The 24,635-nt window shown below is 38.6% G+C and overlaps 3 protein-coding genes across 3 annotated transcripts; all 3 read left to right on the forward strand.

Moving 5' to 3' along the window:
* Positions 1 to 219: 219 nt before the first annotated feature.
* Positions 220 to 2,120, forward strand: LOC139883248 (receptor-like protein 54). The gene is made up of 3 exons (XM_071867457.1): positions 220 to 643; positions 943 to 1,469; positions 1,647 to 2,120. The coding sequence occupies exons 1-3, from the start codon at positions 220 to 222 to the stop codon at positions 2,118 to 2,120; spliced, it is 1,425 nt and encodes a 474-aa protein (XP_071723558.1).
* Positions 2,121 to 8,875: 6,755 nt separating this feature from the next.
* On the forward strand, positions 8,876 to 9,412 carry LOC139883249 (receptor-like protein 9DC1). Its single transcript, XM_071867458.1, has one exon. The coding sequence runs from the start codon at positions 8,876 to 8,878 to the stop codon at positions 9,410 to 9,412; it is 537 nt and encodes a 178-aa protein (XP_071723559.1).
* Positions 9,413 to 9,428: 16 nt separating this feature from the next.
* Positions 9,429 to 11,207, forward strand: LOC139883250 (receptor-like protein 6). Its single transcript, XM_071867459.1, has one exon. It carries the CDS (start codon positions 9,429 to 9,431, stop codon positions 11,205 to 11,207), a length of 1,779 nt encoding a protein of 592 aa, XP_071723560.1.
* The last annotated feature ends 13,428 nt before the right edge of the window (positions 11,208 to 24,635 follow it).

A 24,635-nucleotide genomic window follows, 5' to 3' on the forward strand; every position in this document is an offset into this window, starting at 1 on the left:
AAACATGCAATTTGACAGGGTTGTTACCCGCGTCAATTGGAAAACTTCCTTCCTTAAGTTATCTTGACATAAGCGGTTGCAAATTCTCAGGGTCATTACCCTCATCAATTGGAAACCTTCCTTCCTTGAGTAACCTCAGCCATAGTTGGTTGCAATTTCTCAGGATCCATCCCAGCTTCATTTGCTAATCTTAGCAACCTCGAATACCTGGGTGTCAGCATGAGCCCATTCACTGCCCATACCATTTCCTCTTTGTCTTGGATTTGGAAGATTAAGAAGCTTGCCGCTTTGTATCTTGAGCAAATCAATTTATATGGCGAAATTCCACCTTCAATTGAAACTTTGTCTCAACTAGTGGAGTTAAGCTTTCTTGGCAACCAATTAAGCGGTACTATCCCATCTCAGCTCGGAAACCTCACTCGGCTGACAAGATTGTCCCTCCGAAGTAATCAACTATCAGGGTCCATACCGTCTTCGCTTATGAGCATGACTCGATTGGTCATGCTTGACCTTGCGGTCAACAAATTCCACGGTGAGATACCTTCATCAATCTCTCAACTCCAAAATCTCCAGATCCTCCTCCTTGTTAAAAACAATTTCAGCGGCACTGTTGAGCTAGACAACTTCTCAAGCTCAAACAATTGTTAGTGCTGCAACTATCATTTAACAAGCTATCATGCCGCACTAGTAGCACGAATGTTAATCTTCCTCAGCTTCTTGTCCAAGGACTGGCATCATGTAATTTGAGCAAGTTTCCGGCATTCTTACAAAACCAAGAGAGCATGAATTGGTTGGACCTATCGGATAACAACATTAGGGAGAAGTGCCCTTTGGGTGTGGAACGGCAATTTTAATAGGATGCAATACCTGAATCTCTCTCATAACTTTTTATTGGTCTTGATCAATATTACCCTATGAATCCTATATATATGTACACAATAGACCTATCTCATAATGTGTTGCAAGGACCACCCCCAGAAGCACCGCCGTCCATAATGTTCTATCTAGTATCCAATAACAGGCTGACGGGAGCATTGTCACCATGGATCTGCAATTTGAGTTTAGCAATCGCACTAAACTTGTCTTCTAATGATTTGACTGGCGTGCTTCCAGTTTGTTTGGGTAATATCAGCGAATCTCTCATGATATTGAGCCTAAAAGGCAACAATTTTCGTGGAAATATTCCTAAGCTATTGGTGAAGGGGACGCAACTGACGATGCTTGATTTGAGTGACAATCAGTTGCAAGGCAATTTACCAAGGTCCTTAGCCAATTGCAAGATGCTCGAGTTCATCAACTTTGCAAACAATCTTATCGTGGACAGCTTCCCATCATGGTTGGGATCTCTACCAGAGCTTTGTGTCCTTATTTTGCGATCCAATAAATTCCACTATGTTATAGAGAGGCTCAATCTAATCAGACGTTCCTTAAGCTGCAAATACTTGACCTCTCTATTAATGCATTTGCCGGTAAGTTGCCTGTGGAATTCTTTCAATCTTTGAATGCCATGAAATCTGAGACGGGAAACTTTACATAGATGCATAGAAACCTACAACCAAGATGGTACCTTAGCCTCACCTACTATGGCAATTACGAATTTCTCCATGATAGTGATTTATAAAGGCCTTAAATTGTATTACACGAAGATATCAAAAGCCCTCATAGTCATTGACCTCTCCAGCAATTTGTTTGAAGGAGAGATCCCGGGTGCCATTGGTGATCTTAAAGGACTACGGGGATTGAACCTTTCAAATAATCTCCTCACTGGTCACATCCCACCATCGTTAGGGAATCTCAAAGCACTTGAGTCATTGGACCTTTCTTTGAACAAACTCTCGGGACAGATCCCCCAGAAGCTAACAGAACTCGGGTTCCTTTCTTTCTTGAACATGTCTTACAACAATCTTACTGGGTCTGTGCCTAAAGGGAAACAATTTGATACGTTTTTGAATGATTCTTTCGAAGGAAACTTGGGACTATGTGGAGAATTCATATCCACAAAATGTCAAGATTCAAGGGATAAGTCAAGACAACCTTCAACCCACCAAGAAGAACGCCTGGGATCGCCAATCGAACTTGATTGGAAAATTGTTCTTTTGGGTTATGGAGCGGCTTGGTGATTGGAGTGGTCATCGGAAATGCATTCATCTCCTGGAAACATGATTGGTTTGAAGGAAATGCTAGGAGAAGGCGACAGCCTAGGCAACCTAGGAGGGGTAGGAACTCTTGGTCTGGCAAGTTTTTTAATTTTTGCAGATATTAGAACTTCCCTAGAAAAAATGAGCTAGGTATTTCCTTCTCTATCTCAAATGCATTTGTTTCTTCATAGTATTTTTATAATTATTTATGTCGAACTTCATTTTCCTTCATCTAATCTCTCATCACGTCTATTTATAAAGCCATTATCAACTTGAAAACCCAGGTCATTTGCGCCTTTTCCTATAAATGTATAAGCAAAAGTACTACTGTTGAACACTCAAATCTGAATTGCCATAAGGATTTCTTCTTTATCCAGGGCTCACATCACTAGCTAAAACCCATTTATGGATTCTCGTAAAACAATGATACAATGTTCTCACAACTTTATGCAAATCCTAGCTTTCATCCATGCCTTGATTATTTGCTTTGGTTGTTTGTCACCTCACAAATTGTACAGACAATGGTTGTATTGACATTTGAAACAAAATTCGCATTTGGAGATTCATTGGACCTAATCCCATTTGCTCAGCCCATTTATTAAGTCTAACTTGCTCAAGTTCGCCCAGTCCACCAACCCAAACCACTAGCCAAGCCCATCAGGAATTTGACCGGCCCGTCAGTCTAGCCCATGAAGCCCAAATTTAAAATCGCATGAAGCGACTTCTGCACAGGCCCACATTCACAAGTTTAAGTTGGAGCCTCTAAAGCCTGTTAGAGCTTGGCCCATAAAGCGCGCATGTGCAGGAACTGAGGAGCGAAGGAATTCTGGCAAGGGGACTATGTTACACCATATACTTATAGCACCTCACGGACTGACAGAGTTCCCTTCTCTCTAGAATTCGTAGCCCATTCTTCTTCTCCGGACATTGCTTGCCGTCGCCGCCGTCGATCGTCACTTCAATCCATCTCCACCGCCGCGAGATTAAGACTCTGTTCCCCCTGTTCTCAGTCATTGATCGCTGAAGAGCTTGAGCGGCAGTTCGCCATTTACTCTTTCGCTGATTCCTCCTGTCTTCCGAAGTTTGCTTCTGTGACTGTCTTGCTCTGGTCCGATCGATAATCATTGCAGGCAATCCTTAGTTTACGAACCGTATCTGCTCTGTTTTTGCTAAAAAGAGAGGCCGAGAATCCTACGTACTGATTGTGTCTGAATCTTATGTAATCGAGCTTCTGCTAGCAGTTTGAACTCCTCGCGTTTTGTCATATTCCTGCGTTTAGATCATTAGATTAAAATGTCTACCATGTGTTTGACAATTTTTTTAGTGAAACCTACCTGTGAATTTGAGTAAAATTCCTTGCATATTGACGTTTTGTTGATTCTTACGTCTTCAGAATAAGACGTCTGTGTTTGATCCTCTCATTGCACCATTGAATTGACCTGCTGTGATGCTCATCCGAGACGTTGCCTGTTCTGTCTTTGCTTATTTCAGCCTTGATTTCAGCCCATTTCGCTAGTCTTATTGTCAAACGTGAATATATGTCGATTGATCTTTAGAGGCGGCTCAGAATAAACCAATATGAAAATTGATAAAATAATTAAATATTAAATTGCGCTTTCATTTAAAAGTTTAACATTTTAAATAGTTGATAGTCTAACAAAATCTCACAAATATGAAAGATATTAATATATATATATATTATATATATATATATATTTCAATAACAAGTTGTTGATTGTTATATTTGAAACCGTGTCATTTGGATAAAAGGACTACCATGTCATTGCACCTGTACTTGTAAAGTTGGGGGTGTGATAGTAATTTGGAAAATTACATAAAAAGTCCTAAATCGACCGGTGTCCACATCAGCACTAGTCGGTGGACTAAATTGGCATTAATGTGAGAAATTTTGGACTAAATTGGCAAAAAAAATGACTAAATTGATACAATTATAATAAGTTTATGATTTTTTTAAATAATTTTCATGAAATAAACATACATAGGATTTTTATTTTATATTTTTTACGAGTGAATATTTGCTGTGGAGATGGTAAAATGTTGACAAGACCCCTTCTCAAAAAATTGATATGTAATGTATTTAAGCGAGCAAGTATACAAATTTTTATGGCCTCCATGTTTGTGATCAGATTAACCATTGTGAACGAGGAAAATTCAAACGGGGAAAGCACGTGACTTGGTGCTTGACTTTTGCAGACTTGAGTGGAACCGTTATTGAGACCTTGCATTATGCACAGTAGACTGGCTGGAAGCACTGGTTTGGCCCAGTCCTGGAAATATCCTGCATGGCTGTTTGAATGATATGATCGAGTAAAAAATTATTGAATACGAGATCTCGACCCCACGAGTCGGCTTAACGGTCGAGGCCTAGACATGTGTATGCTGTTACAATCTTCCTAGGACCACGTCATCGTGTGGATGATCGACAACGCGTAGGTGAAAAGTCTAGAGAATCAAGAGAAAAGTCCTGAAAGTGGTAGCTATTGACAAAATCAGAGGAACGTAATGTCAAATGACATATCACAATTAAGAGTCTCAAAAGCATTGGAGGTGAGCCTCTGTTGTTGATGGGGGTAAAACTAGGCTCGCAGGCATTCATTGGATTCTATTCGACGAGTATTGTCTATCTTTATGACCACGAGTTCCGAGTACCCTAATGACTAAGGCACAAAGAAAATTGTGGCTATTCTTATTCTATTTGTAGCATTGGCCTCCAAGTGTAGCCCTGGAGAGACTCGGGGGTTCACATCTCCTGTGAAGCCATGAAAGCTAATTCTGCATCGTTGAATTTGAAAAGGAGTTTGCCATGTCCCCTTCATGTAAATATAAGAGGGATATGTTCATCACAAATTCTAAAACTTATTACAAAAATATAATTGTATATTAAAATTTGCAAAAAGTTTAATCAAGTCCTAAAACTTATCAAATTTATGCAATCAAGTCATAAAATTAATACTGTCAATTTAACTAGTAGAAAACACTAATGTAACTTTTTAAAATTCCACATGACATTTTTTTAAATAATTTTTAGCCAATTTTTTTAAATTAGATTAAAATAATAATAAAAAAGCTAAAATTTTATTTAAAAAGACAAAACTGAAAAGAAAAAAAGAATAGGGAATCCGGACGAGAAATCGCGTTGGAAGTCCACCACGAAGTACGATCCAGACTCTTCACCGATGGATTATTCGAATTCGTGGAGGAGGACGAGGTACTGTCGGATTTGGGGGCTGTCTCCGCTTAAGAGCAGAAGAAAAGTTGCTGAAGAAGGCAACGGAGGAACGGGGAAGAACGCGAGGATGGCGAATCAAATGGAGGTGTAGGCTGTTAATTTATTCTTACTCAAATCTCTCCGTTTTGTTCGCGCTTCCGCGTTAGTCGAAACATGATTTGTTACTTTCTTGGCAGATTTGCCCTTAAATATCTGTTTACTTCATTACTGAATAGTAGTGATTACAATCTCGGCCATATGTTTTGGGTTTCAATATAACGAGCAACTTTTTCACATAACCGTGATTCGGAAACAAAAATCAAACCATAGATGCCGGCAAACTGGGCACGGCCTAACTAGGTCGATTTTGAATTTCTGGTCGTCGAGATCTTTAAATGTCATTACTTCTATGTTTTGAAAGAGGAAATGAGCGTGAACTAGCAATAAGAGGAAACGAGTGTTTGGCAAAACCCCTGCTAAATTAAATGATCTGGTTGAAACTCAGGCTGAGTTGCGTGGAACTTTAATGCCTCTCTCAAGTCTCAACTAGATAGAGTGGCCTTATGAGGCTCTAAATCAAGTGATTTCGCTCAAGGCTGATGCTTGGAGCTTAACTAGGGAGGAAAAGGCTAAGGTAACTTGGCATAGGCTAATTTGGTTTAATCCAAATGTGCCGAGATTCGGCTTTATATCTTGGCTTGCTATCCTTGCCAAGTCGCAGCAGACTGGTGATAGATTATGCAAATGGCAGAACGTGAATGGTATTTGTGTCCTCTGTGGATTGCATGCCGAACAAGGAGACGTTTGTTCTTTGATTGTTCTTTCTCCTCTGAAAAATGAAGTAGGCTTTTGCAGCTATGTGGTATAAGAGGTTTTGTGGGAGATTGGGACGCTGAGTTAAGGTGGGTGTTGCAGACATCAAAGGGGAGATCTCTGGAAAGTCTTATTAAAGGTGGCAAGGAATGGTGTCATTTATTTCTCATGGAAGGGAAAGAAATACTATAGTTGCAATAGGAGAGTTGCATGTGCTGAAAAGGTTTCCGAGAGTATCTTGTTTATGGTAAGGTTGCCGTGCAATTTTTTTTTTCGTTGAAGGTACTTTTTTCACTCGGACACAACGAAACGTCATATAGCTAAGAAAGAAATCACATTACACCGCATTTTTGTGCTTAGTTAAGATAACACATCGTGTAACTACACTATAAATGCCGTACCAAAGAGACAATCACAAACAATATGCTTTGTTTCTACTCATAGGCAATAGGGGTATAAAGATTGGGCCTAAAGAAAGGTAGATCCATCATTGAATTGCCTCTGGATGATTGATGGGCTGCAAAAGATTGGGAAAATTATCTAAAAAGTCATATCCTTTTACACTTTTATTAATTCATTCTTAAATTTTTCAATTTTATCAATGAGTCTTAAAAATTTTCACACTTTATAAATTTAAAGTGCATTTAGCCAATTTTAGATGAATACTGCTAACATAGACATCGATCATCTTACGTGACATAATCCATGATAACATGAATATTTTTAATAATATTTAAATATTTTTCGTCTTTTTTTCCTTTTCTTCTCTTTTTTTTTTTCTCTTTTCTTTCTTTTAAGTTTTTCCTTTTCTCTTCTCTCTATCTTTTTTTTTTTTTTTTTTGCCTTCTTTCTTTTTTCCTTTTTCCCTTCGCCGACCACTACCAAGACTCATTAATGGTGTGTCGAAGTCACCAGTCTCAGGCAAGGGCCCCACCCTCATAAACCCTTGGCGAAGGTTGACCTCACCAAGGCAGGCAAGGACTTGAGGCACACCGAAGGCCAGCGACCTCCACTAGCTTGGCGAAGGGAGAAAAGAAAAAAGAAAAGAATGAAAAGGGAAGGATAAAAAAATAAAAATAAAAAATATATTATTTAAAATTGTCATATCAATGTCAATCATACTATATAGGAATGGTTGGTGTGCCAACACTCACTTAAGCAATTTATAGTCAAAATTGGCCAGATTAACTCAATAAGCAAAAATATAAAAAATGTTTAGATTGGCGCGCCAACACCAACTTAAGCAATTTGCAGCCAAAATTAACATGATTAACTCAATGAGCAAAATATGAAAAATATTTAGAATTCAGTTGGTAAAATTAAAATGTTTATATTAAATTAGCAAAAGCGTAATAGATTTAAGATTTTTTTAACAATTTTTCACAAAATTTTTTTTAACAATCTTCCACCCATAGATTTCATGCTTTCTTACTTCAGCAAATGAGGACCTGTTTGCTTCATTGTAATGCGTGGAGATGTCAAGAAGGTTAAAATAGAGGGTCTCAAGAAGGTTAAGCGTGTGTGGGTCCATGTTCCCAAGTTTGTTCTCACGGCTGGGCCTGAGATTGGTGCTCGAGCCAGGTCTACAACACTCCGAACTTGGGACTCCCATTGTGCTCAAGACTTATTCCCAAATGTCTATTCCGTAATTTTCTTGTAATAAATGACTTTGTTAATGATTGGTAGGTACAAACCAAAAGTTCCTTTCAAAAAATTTCAAGCAAAGTTCATTTTTCGAGAAATAAACGAAACTTGAGTTTGAACAAACTGCCTTGATTGAATATGGGACTAAATGTAATAAATTTGTTGTTTCTTGTGAACCGATAAGTATTGTTTGCGCAATGAACAGAGGAGCTTGATGTTGCCAACAACACAGTTTAGTTTTCTTTTGTTTTCTATTTATTTCAAAGACAGAAACAAGACTGTTCCAAACTCTAATTAATCTTAATTTCTACGAATGCATTACACAGTGTAATGACATACCTAATCAATGACCCAAGGAAATGTCTACAGATCATGAATCCAAAGTCGAAACAGCACTAACATTGCAAATAAAGAAGTCCAACGCAGCGTAACCTAAGTCTTCAACTACCCTTTATTATTTTTTATTTCATGAATTTTTTTGCTGTTTTCCGTACGGTTGACCCAAGTCTACCATTCAAAATGCAAATATATATGTATACAATATAATACGATCTAATATATATGTGCTTTTTGCTGCTTTCTCCACGGTTGACTCAAGTCTTCCACGCAAACGGAGATCGATTGGATGAGTTCAGAGTATGTGCCCAGCAGCTACCTGCTACGGCGCTACGGAAAGTAATGCCCATGCGCATGCGCATAAAATATTCATAGATGCTGCGCACGCGCACATTTAAATATATATGCTTTTTTGCTGCGTTCTCCATGGTTGACCCAAATCTTGCACGCAAATGTAGATCGATTGGCTGAGTTCAGACGGCAGCTGCCCGGCAGCTACCCGTTACGACGCTGCGGAAAGTAATGCGCATGCACATAAAATATTCATAGATACTGCACAATGTGCATTTCATCACACGAAGAGTCATTGATTCAATGCATTGTAACACGAGATAAAGCGTGTTTATATCCCCAGGCACCCAGCGCCACCTATAAAATCTGTTTTGCCCTCTCATACTCTGCTCATCAAAACAAATTTGTCTCTATTTCGAACAAAATGGCTTGTTCGCCGTGCTTCTACATGTCGATACACTTTCTTTTCTTGTACTTGTCGTGCCAGCCTATTGACGCACACGTCCTCTCTCGTTCTGTGAAACCTCTATGTCTTGAGGATGAAATTTCTGCACTGCTACAGTTTAAAGAGAGGTATGAAATCGCCAATGTTTCGGGTGGTCCTCTCGCTCATCCCAAGACTCTATCCTGGAAAAATAGTCAGGATTGTTGCTCTTGGGATGGGATCGAGTGCAATGAGAACACAGGCCACGTAATTGTTCTCGATCTGGGAAGTAGTTTTCTCTATGGTTCTATCGACAACAACAGTACCATCTTCCAGCTTGCTCATCTTGAAAAGCTCAATCTTGGCAACAATCACTTCAACTACTCTCAAATACCATCTCGAGTTGGAGATCTATCAAGATTGACTCATCTCAATCTCTCTGCTTCCTTTTTTTTCTGGCCAAGTTCCATCAGAAATCTTCAAACTTACAAGGTTGGTGTACCTCAACCTGTGTTGCAATCTGGATCCACATCATGATAGACTTTTATTGGAGATGAAAGCGCCAGGCCTGAGAAGGCTGTCTCAAAATCTGACCGGCCTAGAAGAACTTCTCCTTGGTTTCGTCAACATGTCGTCCCAAGTGCCCAACACTCTGGCGAATCTGTCTTCACTAAGAAGGCTGAACATGGATGTGTGTGACCTGCACGGTATATTTCCGCCTGCCATTTTTCATTTACCGAAGCTGCAATATCTTAGTGTGGATGACAATGAGGATCTCACGGGCCGCTTGCCTAACTTCAACTCGAGTAGTCCTCTTAAAGAGCTGCAACTGGGAGACACAAGCTTTTATGGGGAGCTACCGGCTTCAATCGGTAACCTCCGCTCTATGGAGATATTGAATCTTGAATTCTGCAATTTGACAGGGTCCCTACCCCTGTCAATCGGAAACCTTCCTTTGTTGAGTCATCTTGGCATATGTGGTAACAACTTCTCAGGATCCATCCCGGCTTCATTTGCTAACCTTAGCAACCTCGAATACCTAGATGTCGGAAAGAATCCATTCATCGCCCAGCCCACTTCCTCTTTGTCTTGGGTTTGGAAGATAAAAAAGCTTGCCACTTTGTACCTATGGAGGATCAATTTATATGGCGAAATTCCCCCTTCAATCGGAAACTTGTCTCAACTTGTGGAGTTATCCTTTCTTGGCAACCAATTAAGCGGTACCATCCCATCTCAACTCATGAACCTCACTCAGCTAACTCATTTGCGACTCCGAACCAATCAACTATCAGGTTCTATACCTTCTTGGCTTGTGAACATGACTCAACTAGTTGTGCTTGACCTTTCACACAATAAATTCCACGGCCAGATACCTCCATCAATCTATCGACTCCAAAATCTCCAAGTGCTCCGCCTTTTCGAAAACAACTTTAGCGGTACTATTGAACTAGACAACTTTTTCAAGCTCAAACAACTGGGGGTGCTTCAACTATCATCTAACCGGCTATCATGCCGCACAAGTAGCGCAAATGTTATTCTTCCTCAACTTTGGGCTCTAGGACTGGCATCATGCAATTTGAGCGAATTTCCGGCATTCTTGCAAAACCAAAAGGATATGAATTGGTTGGACCTGTCAGATAACAACATTACAGGAGAAGTGCCCTTTTGGATGTGGGACGGAAGATTTAAAAGCATGCAATACCTGAATCTCTCCCATAACTTCTTAACTGGCCTTGATCAATATTACCCGATCAATCCTTTATATATGTACACGATAGACCTATCTCATAACATGTTAAAAGGACCACCCCCAGAAGCACCGGCGTCCATATTATACTATATAGTATCCAACAACAACTTAACGGGAGCATTGCCACCATGGATCTGCAATTTGAGTTCAGCAATCACACTAGACCTCTCTTCTAATAATATGACTGGTGTGCTTCCGGTTTGTTTGGGCAATATCAGCGAATCTCTCATGATATTGAACCTAAAAGTCAACAATTTCCATGGGAGCATTCCTGAGGTTTTGTTGAGGGGGACGCAACTAACAATGATCGATTTGAGTGACAACCAGTTGCAAGGCAAGTTACCGAGGTCCTTGGCCAATTGCAAAATGCTCAAGTTCATCAACTTTGCAAACAATCTTATTGTGGACACTTTTCCGTCATGGTTGGGATCTTTGCCAGAGCTTCATGTCCTTATTTTGCGATCCAATAAATTCCACGGTGTCATAGAGAGGCCTAAATCTAGTTCCACATTCCTTAAGTTAAGGATACTCGACCTCTCCATTAATGCATTTACCGGTAAGTTGCCTATGGAATTCTTTTAGTCTTGGAATGCCATGAAATCCAAGACAGGAAACTTTGCATACATGCAAAGAAATCCATCAGGTTACCTTATGGACAGCGGCAATGACAATTCTGAATTCTCCATGACTGTGAATTACAAAGGGCATAAATGGTATTACCCAAAGATATTAGAAGTCTTCACGATCATCGACCTCTCTAGAAATTTTTTCAAAGGAGAGATCCCTAATGTCATAGGTGATCTCAAAGGATTGCAAGGACTGAACCTTTCCAACAATTTCCTCAGTGGTCACATCCCATCATCGTTGGGAAATCTCACAGCACTCGAGTCATTGGACCTTTCTCTGAACAAACTCTCGGGACAAATCCCCCAAAAACTATTAGAACTCAGTTTCCTTTCTTTCCTGAACATCTCTTACAACAATTTGACTGGGTCTATGCCGAGAGGAAAACAATTCGATACATTTTCAGACAATTCTTTTGAAGGGAACTCTAGACTCTGTGGGGAATTCATATCCAAGAAATGTCAAGATTCAGGGGATAAGTCAGGAAAACCTTCAACCCACCAAGAAGAAGACTTGGGATCACCAATTGAACTCGATTGGAAAGTTGTTCTTATGGGGTATGCGAGCGGCTTAGTGATTGGAGTGGTCATTGGAAACACATTTATCTCCTGGAAACATGTTTGGTTTGAAGGAAATGCCAAGAGAAGGCGACGGCCTAGTCAGAGGCAGCCTGGGAGGGGTAGGAACTCTTGGTCAAGCAATTTTTTCAATTCCGGTAGATGTTAGAACTTACCTGGAAGAATAAGATGAGCATTTCCTTCTTTTTCTTGGAAGTACTTGTTTCTTCATAGCATCTTTACAAATATTTATGTCAAACCCTCACTTTCTTCAATTAATCTCTCATCACATCTGTTCCCCACCTCTCTAACGTAAAATTACACCTTTTGTTCTTTTTTACAAAGCCATTGTTAGCTTGTAAACCAAGCTCATATGCGCCTTTTTTCTATCATTGTTGAAGCAAAAGACTCCTATCTAACAAGCAAACCTAAATTGTCACATGGATTCTTCTTTATCCAAGGTTCACATTACAACGCGAAACCCGTTTACAGATTCTAGTAAAACGATCAATAGCAAGACCACAGTGTCCTCGTAACTTTATGTAAATCTAGGCTCTCGTCCGCACTTCAATCATTTGCTTTTTTTTGTTTTTATGTCACCACACAAATTATGCAGACACTGTTGTATTAACATTTGAAACAAAATCCGTAGTTGGAGGTTGATTGGATGAGAATTGTAACAAATTATTCTCTCGGATCTTCTTTTACGTTTTTGCTGTTGGAAATAGGATTCTCATAGAGCAGTATATTATGCAGAGAACCAACATGGCACGGTTGAAGTTTACGCACTTCAATCATTTGCTTTTTTTCTTTTTTTTGTCACCACACAAATCATGCAGACACAGTTTATTAACATTTGAAACAAAATCCGCAGTTGGAGGTTGACTGGACAAGAATTGTAACAAATTATTCTCTCGGGTCTTCTTTACGTTTCTGCGGTTGGAAATGGGATTCTCTCATAGAGAAGTATATTATGCAGAGAAACCAACATGGTATGGTTGAAGTTCTTAAAGCTCTTACTATGTCTGCTTGCTAGTCATGTACTCTGGAATTTACACAGTAAATCTATTTGATTTTTCTGTACATCCATTTCTTTTTCCCCTGAAAGGATAGTTTGGTAGGATGGCTTCTCTACAGCTAATTTAATCACTTGGAATGGTTCTCAAGATAATGATTGGTTGATTATGGCTCGAAGTTAAAGTTGATCAATTCAAAAATCCGATACGTAATTGAATCTTAAGGAAATATGGCTATCGTTAGGAAAGTCCGAATTGAACTCTTGCCAATGAGTTCGTGGGTGATGGAAAAAAGGAAATCCGATTTCCTGTAGCCTTCGTTTCCTTATTGAAGTATATGTTGACGTCGGAGAAGGGCTCATAGTATATATGTATAAAATTATTCTGTTGTTGAGTTTCATCTCTGGTGCCCAGTAGTGCGCTAAAGCACGCTAAAATGTGCGGAATTTGCTAGAGTCACAGAGCATCGAGAGCGTTCTAACAAGAGAACTGAGATTTTTAGAAAACTCATTCGTAGGGATAGACTCTTTTAAGTTCGGGTGCTATCTAAGACTTGGAAACGCTAGAGATTAGAACGTTCAAAGGATTGTAATCTTCTTTTTGCTGATTATAGTGAAATCATGCCATCGATCTCTTCGTGGGTATGCACACCTTCGAACCATGTAAATCCATTGGGTTTTAGATTGAACTTCTGTAACATAGTTCTCGCTTGAATTGTTTCCTTAATTGTCGGTCCCGCATTCGTCGTATCGTGATTTGCGTTTCTTTCTTTGTAGATATGCCCTTAAATATTCGTATACTTCACTATTGAGTAGACCGCCACTTGTTTTGGTTTCAAGATAAGGAAGCAACATTTTCCAAAGCCCTAATTCAGAAACAAAAATTAAACCATTGGTGCCTGGGAACTGCTTGGGTGCAGCGTAACTAGAAGGTTCATTACTGAATTTCTTGTCAAAACTTGTTAATGTCATTACTTATATAGCGACAAGTGATTATCATGTAACAAAACCTAAACTTAGGACTTTATTCTCATTTCAGTAATGAGTATTTTCATGTACAATTTAAATCAGAAAAAGATATTCGAGGACAGAATATAATTTACCCTGCCATGGATCTTTGATCATTCATCTAATTTGAATCTATATATACATCAATTAAATTTTTAAAATGTCCCATTGCCAAAATCTGCAGAAGTCTATTGCTTTTTGCACATCAATTAGATTATCAAAATATGCATAAAACTTAAAAGACTTTCTAAAATTGGAGATACTCTAAAGTCCATAAAAACTAAATTTCTAGACAAACCTCACACATGAGAATGGGAAAATTTGTTTAAAACTCCTAAACCTATTATACAGCGGTCAATTTAATTCTAAATCTTTCAATTCTGTCAATTTAATCATAAATCTTTTGACAATTTACCAATTTAGTCATGAATATTTCAATTGTGTCAATTTAATTTTAAGCATTTTCATGATTTGCCAATTTAGTCATAACCCTTGACAATTTGTCAATATAGCCCTTTCGACTAATTATATATATATATATATATATATATATATATATAATTTTTTATGACTAAATTGGTAAAATTTTAAAACATAACTTCAAAAGGTTTAGGTGCCCATGTCCAAGCACCCAAGACCTATGCCAATTCACCGATGACCTAGCCTAAGTCCATGGCTAAATTCCACAGAGGTGAGCTCGTGACCCCAATGCCTATGCCTAGATCCCTGCTAATGATTCCCAAGTACTTGTCACCCAAGCCCGAGTCCAAGGAAGTTGGACTCAAGACCCAAGTGCTTGCACCCAAGTCGCCAACAGCCATGCCCACGTACTCAACTCACACACTCGAGACACTAGCGCTTAAGCTCCGACCCACAACCATCGAGCTCCACGCCATGGTGCCCATGCCCAAGTCCCTAACTTCTACGCCCAAGTCATCAACGATGCCCGAGCCTAATTTCTCATTAGCTAGGCCAAATGGGCCTAAGACCTCAACACTCGTACTCAGGTCCTTAATGGCCTTCCCTAACTCTCGTGCCCAAGTCATCGACAAACAAGTCCATAGAGGTTGGGCCTGAGAACTCAATGCCTATGTTAGAGTCCCCAGCAGCCAAGCTCAGGAGAAGACCCCAATGCAATGCCTAGTTCTCCGATAGTCTTACTTGGATAACTGACCATTGCTCCCAAGTTACTAGCTCTAGGGCTCAATTCCTCGACAGGCAAGCCCAAATCTGAAGAGACTAGGCCTAACTCCCTCAAGATTGGGACCAAGACCTTGGTGCCTATTCCCAGGTCCTTGATACCCATGCCCAAAAACTTGGCTCCTACACCCAAGTCACCAGCATCCAGACCTAGGTCCATAAAAGTCAGGGTTCTTAGTGATTGGGCTCAAGAACTGTGCTTCCTCAGCTGAGACTCCGGCAATTGGGTATCTCTTATGTAGCACGTATAGCGCTTGTCCTTTTTAGGAAAATAAAATCAAGTTGAGAGAGAGAGAGAGAGAATATTCCTATTTTCTTGAAAATTGACTTCCTAACAAATATTTTCGAAATATGTGAAATTTTTCGCAAAACAATGGAGCCTTAATATCTTTCTATACAATCTCTTCTTATTTTTCCCTGAAAGAAGGATCATTTCATGAGGTTGCTTTTTACAGCTAATATAATCACTCGGAAGGTTCCCAGATAGCGATTTGTGGATTATGGGTCGAAGTAAATGTCGTTTGATTAGACAGCTTTTACACATAATTAAATTGGAAGGGAACCTGGCCCATATCAAGAAAGTCTAGATTGAACTCTTGCTAACGGGCCCCCAAGAAAGGATCCTTATTGAAGTTGAGGTCGACGCTGACGTCGGAGAAGGGCTTATGGCTTTTTATGCATATAAATTTTATTGAGTTTGGTCTGGATACAAAGTGGGTGCGCTTGACATATGTGAAACTTGCGAGAGACACAGAAAGCATTGAAAGCCTTCTAGCAAGAAATTAAAGAGTGAGAGACCTCATTTGCGGTGATTGATTCTTGCGAGTTCAGGTGTTATCTAAAATTCAGAAATGCTTGAGAACGAGTGTTCAAGCAATGGGAATCTTCTCCTTACCATTTATGATGGAACCAACTTGTTGATCTCTCCTCGGTAGAGTAGGCACACCGCCAAACGTGTTCAAGTTTTATTTTTGCAGTTTATTTCTTACTTGATTGCAGTTTATTTCTTACTTGAATCACTTCGTTTATTCATGCTTCCACATTAGTTGTAATGAAGTGGCATTAGAAACTAAGTTCATTGTCAATTGGTTGTTCAAGGAATTTTGTCAGCTACGATAATCATTATGGTCTCTGTGATATTCGAGTTAGACAAATCCACAATTTTAATTTTGTGCTCATTAAGATGCGCATTGGAGACACGGGATTTGATTGAGCATTTAAGGGAGACGATAAATTTCCCCAAACTATGAAAGCTGCTAAAAAAGCAGATACTTTGAAAAGAGTTCCACTTTTTATTTTGCTGAATTTAGGGAACAACGTTTTGGTTTCAGTGGCGTATGAGAGGAATAGAGCTGCAGTTTCAGCGAAACTTGAAAGCGTTATATATGTCGAAATCGCTCTCAAAGGTACTTTTCGTGTTTTTTAACTGTTCAGATTATTGAGGGAACATCAATCCAGGATCACCTGTATAAGTTCAATAGAGTCATCAATGATATGAAGAATGTGGATGAGAACGTGTTGACCAACCGTGGAGGAAGCGTGAACTGGTGAACCTGCTAATTTACTCAAGACTGCGAGCATTTGGGTGCCCTGCATACGGCCATGTTAGAGACGGTAAGCTAGAACCGAGGACAAAGAATTGCTTATTTCTATGCTACGCAGTACGCACTAGGGATGCAAGGTTACAGGCCGTGGTGTTCAGATCCTAAAATCACCCGGATTCATCAGCAGCAGAGATGTTGCAAGGAAACTCAGTAAGTACAGACTGGTGCCACGAGACAAGCGGAGCTTCAGTTGGAGGCTCGGCGGAAAACGCAGATGGGAAGTGAGGATAGAGGCCCCAAGCCGGGCGTCAGTGAGGGCACTAGTCAGTCTAGAGCAGAAGATAGTACTGGTGGAGAGGTGCAGCTCGCAAAGACCTCATCCTCCATAGCGACAAGTAGAGAACGCGGGGAGATCAGAGAACCACGGAGCCATGCAGATTGCGTTACTTCACATAAGTGTTACATATGCCATGTCTGCTGAGGAGGATGTCGAGGATTTACTCTCATACCGAGAAGCAGTGTCAGGTGTAGAGCTTCAGCAATGGATTGGTGCAATGAGAGAGGAGAAGGGTTCTCTCTAGTGGAATCAAACATGGCAGTCACTGGTATCTTCAAAAGGGCAGAAGATAGGGTGCAAGTGGGTATTCAAAAAGAAGCATGACAGTTTCAACTCATGAGCAACTAGATATAAGACGTACCTGGTGGTGAAGGGGTTCATGGTACGAGATATTCTCACTTGTGGTGAAACATAGTTCGATCGGGGTGGTGTTGCGATTAGTTGCAATGGACAAGTAGCTAGATGTTAAGACGGCTTTTCGGAGAATCAGAGCAGATATACATGCAATAGCCGGAAGGCTTTGTTGTTCTGGGTCCTGAAGACAATGTATGCTTGCTCAAGCGATCTCTTTATGACTTTAAGCAATGCCACAGTGGTGCAAGCGATTTGACTCCATTCAACGCTATGATAAGAGTGCTGATAAAAATTGCATGTAACTTTAGGAGGTTATGCGGTGGTAGTTACAAATTTTTACTCTTCCCTGCTGATGATATATTGATAATAACTAAGAACATGTTCATTATTGATGAGTTAAGACGCTAATTGAGGAGTAATTTTAAGATGATAGATTTAGGTACAATGAAAAAGATACCATGGAGATCTAGAGAGATAGGTTCGTAGCCAAACTTTTTGGCTATCACGAGATGATTACATACATAAAGTGTTGAGGCGGCTTAGTATGCAAAACACCAAGCCAGTGAATTCCTTGCTAGTTGCAGACTTTACAATTTCAACTGACCTTAGACCAAATTCGGAGGATGAGATGGCATATAAGTCCCACTCAAGCTTAATGGATCTCAAAAGCATTTCTAGGCAAGCTATGTAAGACTATTTAGTTAGAAAGATCAGGTCCAGCCCGAGGGCAGGCCTAAACAACAAGTTAGGCTCAACATAAATACATAACTAAGCCTAGTCCCGCCCCGATCACATCTATTGGCAAGTCGAAAGGTACCCTTATTTATAGTGGAAAATCTACATATAATTAGCAACTTTTTTTGTATTAAAAAAAGTATCTATACTCATGTTATCTTTATTGTAATTCATAACTTTTCATATAAAAAAATAATTAAGAACGTATTGAAATTCATTAAGTTATCATAACTAAAGATATATTTGGACATCCCAATAATTAGTGACTAGTTTTGATTGACCAACTTCACAAACGATACATTAATCGACCGAACAAGTCATTTGTTTTTCTTTTTTTTCCTGATCCAACTCCTTCATCAACAATGAACGGTCCACAATGGCCACGGACAAATATTCATTTTCAAGCCAACCAAACCATCGGAAAAGGCCCAACCTCATATTCTCATATGACCATTTTTGAAATAATGTTAAAAGATGGATTATTATACATGCCATGCCTGCATCAAAGGAAAAAAAAAAAGGTAACCCTCTTTGCTTGTACTATTTATTCTTCTTTTTCTCATCTTTTTCGAATGAATCTGCTTTAGTATCCCACCTTAAATATTGCGCATGGAGTTAAATAAAAAATAAATAAAAGAAGAAACTAGTGTTAGATAAGATTAATTAAAAGATTAATTTAAACCCTCCAAAAATGTTCGCAAAGCAAATACCAATATGGAATTGAAGGCATTTCTTAATAAAATGGATCATTTCAATTTTCAAACCATCTTTATTGTCATTTTCACTAGGGGTAAGCGATTCTAGAGTTGGTCCAAGTTCCGTCTAGAATCTACCCATCAAAATCGATTCCCAAATTTTTGAAATCTAGAACTTAACATATATACTCTAGAACCCAAAACCTACCCCGTCACAGGTCAATTCTAGGGTCTACTCATGTTTCACATGTATTATTAATTAAATGATTACAAGAAGTCAACAGCTCTAATGATCATTATTTGCTATTATAATTTACTTACCATAGCTCATATTTAAACACATGAAGAATATGAAAAATTAACAAAGTAAAATTTTAGTCGTTAATATGATGAAAATGGAAACTCAAAGTAGTGATTCCAGATTACATACTCATAATCGAATACTATGGGAATTTCACAAGATTGCGCGAAGATATAGAATAAGAAAAACCAAAAATTTGTTCCAAGTTCCAGGTTCCACAACCTACTAATCAAAACAAGCTCTCCAATTTTTGAATCTCGAACTTATCTTGCGTACTCTCAAACCAGGCCGATTCCAATGGGTCCGGTTTTTGCTTCGATTCTTGGTTCCACCCTCAAACCATGCTCGTCCCTAATTTTCATGGTGAAAAAAGAGAGAAAAAAATTCTCCTCCAATTATCATCGTGCAATTTCCTAGTTCACCATTATACCTAATTTAATTAGGCCCAACGAGAGATTGGTTAATATGGTTTCGAATGTGTGTAAGTTACTTGTGCAATACCTACTCTTGCTTATATTAAGATAAACATATAAATATGCCTATGAACTATGTTAAATGCTACGCTAATGTGAATGTAGAGGATAATTACCAAATCAGTCTTAAATCTATTGTTCGAATGCTAATTTAGTCTTAAACTCTTCAAGTTTACCAACATAGTCCTCAATCTTCAATTTCTAGTGGCAATTTGCTAAGAGGACTAAATTAAATTTTTGCACAAATATTTAGAATTATGTTAATAAAATTGAAAAGTTTAGGATAGAATTGACATCCGTATAATATGTTTAGAACTAAATTAGTATTTTCCGTGAATGTAATATTGAAGATGGAAAGGCTCATATGCCATTGGAAAAATATAGTTTATTAAGAGCTAAAATTTTCAGTCTTTTCTTTCCCAAAATGCCTCGAAAATAGATTCGAGAAACACAATAAATAATTGTGGCACATTTGCAAAACGAAAATTACCCACACCTTTAGAGATAAGATAATAAAAATTAATAAAGCTCGCGAATTAAAGAAATCAGAAAGTTCGTGATTTTTTTAATTAATAAAAGTTACTAACTCAATAGAGAAAGATTCGACCAAAAAAAATTAATAGAGAAAGCTTTAAACACAATTACTTGCACATTTCCAAAAATTACAATCATTCTTTGGAAATTACCATTCACGAACATCTAACCCTTTTACCAAACATGACCAAAAAAATAAACTAAAATCCAGCAAGCACTTACCCACAAAAAATAAAATAGTAGATAATAAAATCGAGAGAGCACTTAATGACAAAAAATAAAATAAAATCCACACAATCTCCCCCCCCCCCCCCCAGCTGTCCATTATCAATGCACTTAAGATTGTAAATGACTTTGTCAAAGACTCGGTCCACTTTTTTGCCCCTTTTATTCCTCCATTATATTATACATCCTTCCCAATTATAATTTGTATATTTTCTTTGGCCCTCATATACGAATAACAACACAAAAAATACGCTAGCAATCATGTATGCATATAAACGAAAGAGACATTCGAAAAATTAAGAAAAATCACCCTATCAAAAAATACTTCAATAAAACTAAATAATAGAGATGCAAGATGAAAAATACACAAGAAAATCGCGAGAAAATTACTTTGCAATTTTTCTTAAAAAGGTTGTTGTAAGATAGATTAGATTTGAATGGGGGAATATAACGTAGATTATCAATCCACACATTTATTAATGGCTATAATATTTGTTAAATAAATATCTAAGGTTAGTGAAAAAGAAAGGAAAATAATTAAAATGCCATAAAAGTATTAGATTCTCCTTGTTTTAAATAATAGTATAGCCAGTATAGATATATATATATATATATATAGTATAAAAATATATGTATCACATCAAATCACATTATTAAATGACACCATAATTAATAATGACAAATAAAAAAATACAAAAAAGTACACATCTACCTCATCATCATGGCCTCCCTCTCTCTCTCTCTCTCTCTCTCTCTCTCTACACCAAAGCAAATGCACCCCCCCACAATTTAGTAAGCACCCCTTCACTTTCCGATTTAATTAAACTAAAATTAAAATCAAAATCAAAATGTTATAAATAAATAAACTAAAATTTATTTCTTTCTTGATTGCTCCATTTGTTCATGCTTCCATGTTAGTTATAACAAAGTGGCATTAGAACCTATGTTTATTGTTGATTGGAGGCTTGAATCGCTTCGTTTGTTCATGCTTCCGTGTTATTCATAACAAATTAGCACTAGAAAGTAAATTATTGTTGATTGGTTGTTCCGGGAATCTTGTTTATCTAGGACAATCATTATGGTATCTATGATATTCGAGTTAGAGCAATCCACAATTTTAATTTTTTGCGCATTAAGATGTGTACTTTATTGGAGACATGGAATTTGGATTGAGCATTTAAGGGAGATGATAAAATTCCCCAAACTATGAAAGCTACAATAAAGGTAACAATTTGAAAAAAAGCTACAGGTTTTATTCTACTAAAGACATAGGATTCCTAAGCAAGTAGGCCAACCAAGCCTAGGTCCTTTAAGGCTTAACCCAATACCTTGGTGCTGGTACCTAGGTCTCCGACGACCTTGCCTTGCTCCACACCTAAGTCACTAGCGAACAAAGCTAGGTCCATCAAGTCAGGCCTGAGAATTCAATGCTCCCATCAAAGTCCCCAGCGGTCCATGCCCAAGACCTCAGTATTAGTACATGGGTCCTCAACCGCGATGCTTGGGTAACTGACTTCCACACCCAAGTCACTAGCTCCCGAGCTCCCTCAATAGCCAACCTCCCTCAAGATCGTGCCAAAGACCTAGGTATCTATGCCCGAGTCCTTGATACCCATGCTTGGATACTACTCATGCCACCAGGACACCGACGGTTGGGTATCTCTTATATACTATGAATAGTGCATGACTTTTTAGGAAAATAACATCAAGTTTTTCTTTCCAAATGATATAATTTTCAATTCATTTTTAAATTTCAGTCAAATACCAAAAAAAATTCTTATTTATTTGAAAATTATTTCTTGAAAATTATTTTTGGAAAATATCAAATTTTTCGCAAAAAAAATGGAGCCTTAATTTCATTTGATTTTTTCTTTCCAATCTCTTCATCTTTTTCCCCGAAAGATGGATCATCGGATGAGGACGCTTCTTTATAATATATAATCACCTGGAAGGGTTCCCAGATGGTGACTTGGGGATTGCGGGTCGAAGTAAATGTCGTTTGATTAGAAAGCCTGCGCACAATTGAATTGTAAGGGAACCTGGCCCATATCAAGAAAGTCCAACTTGAACTCTTGCTGACAGGCCCGCAAGACCTCCTTTTCTTATTGAAGTTGAGGTCCATAGTCGGAGAAGGGGCTTATACAGCTTTTTTTTGCATATAACTCTTGTCGAGTTCGGCCTGGATACAAAGTGAGTGCGCCTAATATACGTAAAACTGGCAAGAGACAGAATGCCTTGAAAGCCTTCTACAGAAATTTAAGAGTGAGAGAACTCATTTGCGGTGATTGATTCTTGCGAGTTCAGGTGACATCTAAGATTAGGAAACGCCTGAGAGTTGTCTGTTCGAGCAATTGTAATCTTCTCTTTGGCATTATAATGGAACCATCTCATTGACTCTCCTCGTGGCGTAGCCAAAGCGCCAAACCATGCTCACGTCTTATTTCTGCAATTTGTTTCTTGCTCTAACAGCTTCATTTGTTCACACTTCTGCATTAATCGTGACCAAGTGGCAATGGAAACTAAGTTTAAATTTCACTTGAGGCTTGAATCGCTTCATGTGTTCATACTTCCGTGTTGGTTGTAACAAAGCGGCATTAGAAACTAAGTTTATTGTTGATTGGTTGTTCCAGGAATTTTGTCCATCTATGATAATCATTATGGTCTCTGTGATATTTGAATTAGAGAAATTTATAATTTTAATTTTGTGCACATTAAGATGCGCACTTTATTGGAGACACAAGATTTTGGATTGAGCATTAAAGGGACACGATAAATTTCCCCAAACTATGAAAGCTGGAAAAAAAGCTGATATTTTGAAAAAAGCTGCAGGTTTTGTTCTGCCAAATTTAGGAAACGATGTTTGTGGTTGAAGTGGCTGATGAGTTTAATGTAGCTGCAGTTTGGGCTGCAAAGCCGTCCCGAAGATACTTTTCCCGATTCAAACTTTTCTTAACTTTCCAGATTAATGAGGAACGTCAATCCAAAATCACCTTTATAACTTCAATAGTAATTAATGACATGAAGAATGTAGATGAGAACATATCGACCGATGGTGGAGGAAGCGTGAACTGGTGAACCTGCTACTTTACTCGAGTCTGCAAGCATTTGGGAGCCCCGCATATGGCCATGTTTAGGACGGTAAGCTAGAACCGAGGACAAAAAAGTGCATATGCCTATGCACTAGGGATGAAAGGTTACAGGCCGTGGCGTTGGGATCCTCAAATCGCCCGGATTTCCATCATCAGCAAAGATGTTGCAAGGAGACCTGGCAGCCAGTAGTATTCTTCAAAAGCGATGTCAGGTGCACAAGCTTCAGCAATGGATTGGTGCAACGAGAGAGGAGATTGGAGTCGCTTGAGTGGGAATCAAACACGGTAATCAGTGGTATCTGGCAGAAGATAGGGTGCAGGTGGGCATTCAGAAAGGCGCATGATAGTTTTGATTCACGAGCGACCAGATACAAGACCCGCTTGGCGAAGGGTTTGTTGCACGAGATATTCTCACTTGCGGTGAAGCATAGTTCAACCAAGGTGGCGTTGGGACTAGTTGCGGCGGACGGCTTGGAGTTGGAGTAGCTCCATGTTAAGACGGCGTTTCTAGACAAGGAATTAGAGGAGCGGATATTCATGCAATAGCCAGCAGGCTTTGTCGTTTCGGTTCATTAAGGCAATGCATGCTTGCTCAAATGATCTGTTTATGGCTTTAAGCAATCTTATAGTTGTACAAACGATTTGATTTCCATTCAAGGTTATATAAGAGTGCTCATGATCATTGCATGTACTCTAGGAGGCTATACAATTACATTTATTTAATGTTATATGCTAATGATATATTGATAGCAACTACAAACATGTTTCACATTGATGAGTTGAGACACCAATTGAGGAGTAATTTCGAGATGAAGAAAGATAGTCGGTATGAAGATCTAAAGAGATAGGTTTGTATGTGACGCTTTTGGCTATAACAAGGTGATTACATATGTAAAGTTCCGAGGCGACTTACTATGCAAAATATCGAACTGGTGATTTTCTCACTAGTTGCATACTTCACGGTTTCACCTGACTTTAGACCAAAATCAGAGGATGAGATGGAATATAAGTCCCACTCAAGCCAAAGGGGTCTCAAAAGCATTTCTCGGCAGGCTATGTAAGACTATTTAGTTAGAAAGCTCGGGTCTGCCTGAGAGAAGGCCTAAACAACAAGTTAGGTTCAACGTAAATACCTAACTAAGCCTAGTCCCGCCCATTGATCACTTATGTTGGCAAGTCGAAAGGTACCCTTCTCTATAGTGGAAAATCTACATGTAATTAGTCATTTTTATATTATCTTCATTGTATCCATAACTTTTCATATAAAAGAAATAATTAAGAACGTATTGAAATTCACTAATATCATAACTAAAGATATG

The sequence above is a fragment of the Rutidosis leptorrhynchoides genome, unplaced genomic scaffold, assembly GCF_046630445.1.
Source record: "Rutidosis leptorrhynchoides isolate AG116_Rl617_1_P2 unplaced genomic scaffold, CSIRO_AGI_Rlap_v1 contig374, whole genome shotgun sequence".
Lineage (NCBI taxonomy): Eukaryota > Viridiplantae > Streptophyta > Magnoliopsida > Asterales > Asteraceae > Rutidosis > Rutidosis leptorrhynchoides.

Bases quoted from the DNA above. Each gene is read 5' to 3' on its own strand.
- LOC139883248 (XM_071867457.1), top strand. From the start codon at position 220: ATGAGCCCATTCACTGCCCATACCATTTCCTCTTTGTCTTGGATTTGG. The intron at 644-942 runs GTTAGTGCTGCA...TGTACACAATAG, and splicing joins CTTCTCAAGCTCAAACAATT to ACCTATCTCATAATGTGTTG. The intron at 1,470-1,646 runs GTAAGTTGCCTG...TATTACACGAAG, and splicing joins CTCTATTAATGCATTTGCCG to ATATCAAAAGCCCTCATAGT.
- LOC139883249 (XM_071867458.1), top strand. From the start codon at position 8,876: ATGGCTTGTTCGCCGTGCTTCTACATGTCGATACACTTTCTTTTCTTG.
- LOC139883250 (XM_071867459.1), top strand. From the start codon at position 9,429: ATGAAAGCGCCAGGCCTGAGAAGGCTGTCTCAAAATCTGACCGGCCTA.